Consider the following 7,246-nt stretch of genomic DNA (forward strand, 5'->3'; position numbering starts at 1 on the left):
AATATATAAATTACACTTATTGTAAAAAAAAAAAAAAGAAAAGACAATGAAGTTTTATTTTTTACTTTCAGTGAAGTATAATTTTTATCTTTAATTATTATTATTATTATTATTATTATTATTATTATTATTATGAGAATGCACTAGTAATATAATAATCTATAAAGAAAAACTAGTAATATAATAAAAAATTATTTAGTAAAATGATTAAATTCACCTTTATTTTACTTAGAAAAAAGAGAATGTTAGGTACATCCGGTACACATATACTATATATCACACAGTCACGAGAGCAGTAGCCCACGATTACCATATATATTATCCAACGGTCAACATGAATAATTTTGCATCTAATCAAATCAAAATTTCCCCCAAAAATACACTATTGAAAGGAATAGTGAGAATTGGGGGCGAATAAAAATTACATGAGAATCATTTAAAGTTTGCAAATATTAGAGGCAACATTATTGTAAGCAATGTCAATTTCCTCCTCTGTCATTTCAATTGTTTCATCACTGTCATAGTCTGCTGCAACACCAGAGATGGCATTGGATCTCCTATTGCCATCCCTCTCATTTTCATCAGTCTTCAGCCTTTTATTCTTCAGCTTAGAATCATCACTAACTTTAGTAAGTTCTGCCTCGTACATTTGTTTGCATGCTTTGGCCTGTTGACAAAGATCTTCTTTCGAAAGAGAGGAAGCATCGACAAGCTTTATCAGCTCCTCAACTGCACGAGGAATAACATTCCACTGTTCGGCTATTTGTTGGACACCCTAAGCAGATTAAGTGAAAATAAATGTCAGAGCAGCATTTGTAGCATTATTCAACAGGAAAATATGCTTACACCTTAACCAGAAAACAAGAAAATATTCAGCATTTGTACAAAAGGACTATCATGATTTAACTTCTGGTAAGTTTCTCGAAAGAACTCAATATCAATTATAGGTCGTGCAAAAATACTGAAGTAGGTGTAAGGGGCTTCACAAAACACCATTTGAGTGGAAGAGAACAGAGACACCTCGATTGTTAGGATGAAGGGCAAAAGAGTCAATAAGCCCAAATCTGCAACTAGTTAAGGTAGGTACACCAGCAGCATCAGGTGTACAAGAACTGAAAACTCAATGCATGAAGAACTCAAGGATAAACCTATGTAAATGATACGCAAAAGCTAAGGAAAATGTTTAAAAGATCTGCAAAAGTGAAATGCTTTAGAATTAAGACATACTCCCTTCTAGTTTTGTCCTTCAAAAGTTGCATATATTTAAGAACCACAATGCTTGCAGTTTCATAAGAATAAAATCTATATCAAGAACATGAGAAGAAAATATATGTTAATGATCTGCAAAAGCTAAGGAAAAATCAATGATCTGCCAAAAGAGAGGCATATGCAAAAGTGAGATGAGGTATATGCAAAAGTGAGATGCTTTTAAACACTCTCCTGATGTTTTCTTCCAACAGGATCACAAAATTTTCCGAATCATGGATGGTAAGAAAAACAAAAGGAAAAGTACATTTCCCAATTGAAGTAAACATCTAAATGATAAATTAAATAGATTTGCTTTAAGTAATTCTGTCCATTCACTAATTGCATCTCAAGTATTTTTTACAGAAAGAGAAATATATTATTTAAAGCAAAAATAACTTCCCACTTTTTAAAATAGCAACATGGTCTCTGCAAGAACCATATACCTGATTCTGTTCAAGGGCATCTATGGCATCTTGTAAACAAATTATGATCCCTCCAGCAGCTATTTCTTTTATTTCACTTGGCTCAGGCTGTTTATAAGGGGGAAAAAACTAAATAAGGTTCATACCATAAATACCGCACATCTCCCACACAATAAAGCAAGATATGAAGTAAGGTCCCAAATCTACTACACACTACTTAATGAAAATAGTAACAAGAGCAAAAATTTATAAACAGAAAAAATTGGTGATCATCACAACCAATAGGTATTGGGGATACCAAATTGATGCAGAGCCAATAGGTATTTGGGATTTGGAATGAAAGAAAATCTCAAATTGAACAGAATCTAATTCTCAATTTATTTGCTCAAAATCGATGGTCAATAATCATGAAAAAGACTATAGTAAAATCCCTAGATAACACATGTGCTTATACTAGGATTAGGAATCCCACATCAATAAAATACTAAACCAATACTAAATAAGAATCCTAAACAAACTTAAACTAGGAAAATAATAAAAACCTAATAGAATTCCCAAGTAATTGAACTCTAACTTCCTAATTCTACAGTGAACATAATTCCTAAGTTCCATCTTCTTATGCTGTATCAACAATATGTCTATTTTACAGTCCGTCTTCTCTGTTTCCTTTTCAACTATAGAACTACTGTATTCCATAACATGTAGTATCAAAAGTCACCAAATATGATTTATATGAAGGATATGAAGACACAGGGTTAACAAAACCCATATAGTCAGTTCACATTCACAGACTTAGATTCTGGATGCTACTAGCAGCACAAGCACAACATGATTGAAAGATCAGCGATCAACATCATCTGAGAATGTGAAGAATTAGAGTATCAGACACCGTAACTAAACCATCGGGTGCCACTTACCTTTTCCTCCCGACTCTCCAGCCATGAGATGGTTCTCTTCAGATCTTCAATAGCCCATTCCTTCACTTTCAAACGAGAGAAGTGCTCTTTAGCAGGATTAGAATCTCTACTCTGCTAACATATAGCACAAGAAACAAATCATCAATGGCAGATGTAGGAATTATGGAAAAAATGAATATAACTTTTGTAAGTACAAACAGTTTTAGTCTCTCATGGTGGGAGGCTGAGATAGTGCCAAAGATTAAACTTCCACTATAATGTTAGGGAGAAATATATTAGTGCCCATTGGTACACTAATTATTCAAAATAACCTTTGGGAAAGCAGAGGCAGTTGGCTTTGAATGTGATCCTCTTTCCACTTGTTTCTCAGATTTTCTAGGTGTGGATAGCTTTTGATCTGCAAGCATTCTTTGTATTGAGAAGATACACTTGCTACCAAGACTAAAAGAGGGGGAGGGGGGGGGGGGGGGGGTGGGTGTGGGGAGCGGACGGGGGTTGGGGGAGTGGGTGTGGGGGTGGTGTGGTGTGGTGGGGAAGTATAATATATACTATCAAATTAAAGCACTTTGAATATTGATTACTGGTCAAGAGGCAGATCATCACATGTGGCTAAGAAAGGATATATTTATTAAGAACTTGATTTTAAAAAAAATAAAATAAATTCACAGATTAATCACTAATCACCCAAGACCCTAAGCAACACACCGGGCATCCATTATCAATAAAGTCAAAAAATTGCAGAGTATGGCAAACCAATTAATTCTTTGACAATAAGCATTAAGATATATTCTTTTCAGAAGTTCAAAAGCAAAATATTTGATCCACATGCAAAGGGACAGATAGTATCCTTCCAAATTTACAAGGCTGGCAACTTGTACAAATCATAGTAACACAGTAGGTTCCATTTTCACAAAATCCAAAACATAGTGCTTGTATAAAATTTCATGATAATAGCAATTAGCAAGTAAATAATCCAATAAATTTGACTTAACGGTTAGAATTATAAAAGCATATCTGACTACAACATTCACAAGAAATGTCATATAAAAAGCAAAAGATGCTAATTGGGCTCTGTCAAGGCTATGAAAGCATATGGGCCTGTGGGGTGTGGCTACGCTTGGTCTTACACATGATATTTATAGAAATAAATATAAAGATAAAGAACAGTAAATACACTTACTACTACCACTTTCAATAGTGAAATTGCTTTTGCGCCACGGTTTCCCAGCATGCATCATGTAATTATCAATATCAACAAGCTTCTTCTGGCTATAACAGTCTAATATCCATTCCTTAAGCAAACAAACTAAATATGATGAGATAATAACTAAGCATAACTAGAAATTTGTTACAAATTGTAACAGCATGAGAGCTCAGATGGCATTTCCTTTTACAGTACATACCACTCAAGACACAAAATAAGGACACAACACTGCTAGGATGAAATATGAAAAGACAAATGCAGATTAAACCAATAATCCATATAGCAGAGAATCACAAAAAGCCTCGACTTCTATAATTTAAGAGCAACACTGGATTTGTTTGCTTCAATAGCCAGAATCTTAGATAGTTAAGAATGACAGGGATAATGACAGAAGCCACGCCACTAAAAGAATATGAACACTCTTTAACACTTAACGATGTTCAGACTTGTCCAAAGAGTGTAGGCATCAGTATAACCAGCAACCTTTATTGCCATTATCACATTTATTTGCATTTGAAAAAGTTTTATTTTATTCAGATCTATGCCATCACAAAGAGTTTATAAAAAAGATTGAAACAAGAAAATTCATAGTTATGAACAAATCAGTAATAAAAGATACTATTGACTTACACTTAATGAACCTTCCATTAACAATCTAAAATGACTTGTCAATTATGTTAAATCTTTTTGCTTTAAATTCATTTACTTTATGATAACAAGTGCAAACAACAATAGAGAAACCTTCTTAACAATTGTTCCACAATCTGCCTCAACTTGTCGAAACTTAGGAGTATTTGAATATGCACAAACCAAGAGTGTGCACTCTGAACTCCAGTCTGGTCTATACTCTGCTCCCATTTCCAGAGCTTGAGACCTCAAGGCTGCACGCTCTGGATTAACAAACCCTGACAACACAAATACTACTCCTTCCTGTCCGAATAAGAAACTCATACCATAATCACCAATCCATGAAAAAATCAATAAAACATAAAAGTATTAAATTGAACTATAAATTGTTATACCAAAAGTTTTGAAAAGTTCTTTGAAATTGAAGCAGGGTCCCCAGATTTTCTGCCACTGATGGTTCCCTTGGAAGGACTATTGTCTTTAATTTCTTGGCTTTCCTCATTTTTACGAGAGCTAGTTGGCTCCTTTCCACTAGATTTACTCCCATTCTCTCTTGAACTCATCCAAGAAGGAAGATTTCTCTTTTTATCACTCTCTCCTTGATTTGTCTTTGAATTAGACATGTCAAAAGACACAAAAAAGGCTTAAACTTAAAACTTACTCCGAAGGTCCTCCATTGATTCCACTAAACCTGCAATCCAAGAAATATACTGCGTTAAATAAATACAAATACACAACCTGAATACACCAATAACAAAGCTTTAACATAATTTTGAACCAAAACAATGTAAGACAAGCTAAGTCGAATGCCATATTAATTGATTCCAAGTTACTGAAATATCCCATCAATAAGCATGAATCATTTCAAATGCTCTTAAAACTTGGAATTTTATGCCAATCGAATGTCCAAAAAAAAAAAAAAAACACGTTAATTTCCAGTTTCGGTGCTAAATTCCAAAATCCTAATCAATAAATAAACGATTAATAACAGTGATTAATCTACATAGAAAGAATTTGCATTGTCAAGTTACGGCAAAAATTCTAGCACCTGGTCGCCGAATCACCGATAAATACAAATTGAAAACTAAACTAGGCCACTACACCTGAACTCCTATTAGGTTCTTCTTCTTCTTCCGTTTTTCCTTTCCCCGAACTCTGAGATGGCCATGCAAGTGCTTATTGAGGAACGCATTAGTGAAGTAACATTTACTTCAAAATAAAGTCACCATGGAATCTCTCTGAACGCATAAATTACCAAGTTACTTAAGAAAAACGCAGGGAACTATTTCTTTCCTCGGGGATTTTATTCACTACCTCACTTGTCCCGTTGATTTAGTGATTTTGTTAAGATAGTCCCGCGCTGTGGACGTGCCGGAGTGGTTATCGGGCATGACTAGAAATCATGTGGGCTCTGCCCGCGCAGGTTCGAATCCTGCCGTTCACGGTTTTTCTGGTCTTCGGGTTTTGGATCAGTTTTGTCGGGTTGGGACTAAATGTAACTATTGGATCTTTAAAAAGAAAATTTATTTTTTTTAAACTATATATATATATATACATAACTTGAAAATAAACATGTCAGTTTTAGTGTTTAGCTCCTAATTTTCTCTGTTCATGCTTTGTTTTTTTTTTTCCTATTGTGTAATTTTTAAATTATTTGTTATATTAAAATATATTTTAATCCATAAAAAGTTTTAGTATAACATTTTAATTAAAAATAAATGTAAAATATATTTTATATTATAAATATATTTTATATAATAAATAAATATAAATTTTAAACCAATAGATTCTTTTGTTAATAAAAAAATTTTAAGAATCATATTGTAATTTATCGTTACTTTCTCAAATTCAATTTAATCTATCTGATTATAATTGTAACAATTAATTAAGTTTTGACTGTAAAATATATAAGAAAAAATTTTGACTATAATCATAAAAAGCCTAAAAATTTTAGAGCATTTAGTTTTTTGTTCTAGATTGAACCAATAAAACTTCAAATTTAGTTCGATTCATCACTTCTAGTTTAGGAGCTCGTGGATGCCCCTAACCAACTTCCTAATATCCGGTTTATGACTGGCATGGGCTATGAACCATTAATCCAATTGCCTCTTAGGTTTAATTAATATTGGTTTTGATCCAATTCACACAATTCATATCGGTTATTGGTTGGGTTTACCTCTGTGTACGCCCACCACCTTTCCAAACTCATTGCATGTTTATGCGCCTTTCACCTCCACAGCCACTTATTAGAATTGACCTTGACGGCCATATTCATCTCCAATCATAATCCCCTTTATCTCCCTCTCATAGTCACCCGTACAAAAAAATGAGGCACTTATTATCTATATTCCTCTCTTTCCACCACCCAACTTCACCCCTTAATCTCACATCTTGCTACACTCTATTATGAGCAACTCCTAATATTGTCTAATCTCTTTATTCTATCCCAACTTACCCATTGTCATAATTAGCAATAGTGGCAACAAAAACATCTAACTCAAGTTTTTTTATTCTTCCTTGTTGTTACTTTTGTTTATTTTAAAAACAATTTGATTTATTAACAGTTTGGGAAAGTGCGAGTGGAGTTAGATATTGGGTGTATCGACTATGCATTTTCTGACTTTTAATCAAATAATTATAAGAATCTGAATATACTGAATGCATCTTATCTAAGTGAGTATTTATAGCATTTGACTGAACCTAGAAATATCTAGAATCGCACTCTTTTATATTTTGCGCGTCCTATAGTTCTTGTTGCAACTGCTTGTAATTTTTCTATAACTTAATACATTATCTACTGCAACAGTAACTTCTCCATCCTACTATTT

General features: G+C 33.3%; 1 protein-coding gene and 1 non-coding gene across 2 annotated transcripts; one reads left to right on the forward strand and one right to left on the reverse strand.

The window, feature by feature from the left end:
* Window positions 1-318: 318 nt before the first annotated feature.
* On the reverse strand, window positions 319-5,699 carry LOC110653833 (DNA-repair protein XRCC1). The gene is made up of 8 exons (XM_021809626.2): window positions 5,522-5,699; window positions 4,814-5,109; window positions 4,533-4,721; window positions 3,768-3,879; window positions 2,899-2,984; window positions 2,588-2,698; window positions 1,692-1,778; window positions 319-775 (listed from the first exon to the last, which is right to left on the reverse strand). The coding sequence occupies exons 2-8, from the start codon at window positions 5,039-5,041 to the stop codon at window positions 437-439; spliced, it is 1,152 nt and encodes a 383-aa protein (XP_021665318.2). The 5' UTR covers window positions 5,042-5,109; window positions 5,522-5,699; the 3' UTR covers window positions 319-436.
* Window positions 5,700-5,780: 81 nt separating this feature from the next.
* TRNAS-AGA (transfer RNA serine (anticodon AGA)) lies at window positions 5,781-5,862 on the forward strand. Its single transcript has one exon. It is a non-coding gene; the product is annotated as a tRNA-Ser (tRNA).
* The last annotated feature ends 1,384 nt before the right edge of the window (window positions 5,863-7,246 follow it).

Source organism: Hevea brasiliensis, chromosome 1 (genome assembly GCF_030052815.1).
Source record: "Hevea brasiliensis isolate MT/VB/25A 57/8 chromosome 1, ASM3005281v1, whole genome shotgun sequence".
Classification (NCBI taxonomy): domain Eukaryota; kingdom Viridiplantae; phylum Streptophyta; class Magnoliopsida; order Malpighiales; family Euphorbiaceae; genus Hevea; species Hevea brasiliensis.

What these genes read in the sequence shown, in the direction of transcription:
- LOC110653833 (XM_021809626.2), bottom strand. Translation starts at nt 5,041, where the DNA reads ATGTCTAATTCAAAGACAAATCAAGGAGAGAGTGATAAAAAGAGAAAT. An exon ending in AGAACTTTTCAAAACTTTTG is followed by an intron (nt 4,722 to 4,813) that starts GTATAACAATTT and finishes TTATTCGGACAG; the next exon opens with GAAGGAGTAGTATTTGTGTT. An exon ending in TGGAGAGTCGGGAGGAAAAG is followed by an intron (nt 1,779 to 2,587) that starts GTAAGTGGCACC and finishes CCTTATAAACAG; the next exon opens with CCTGAGCCAAGTGAAATAAA.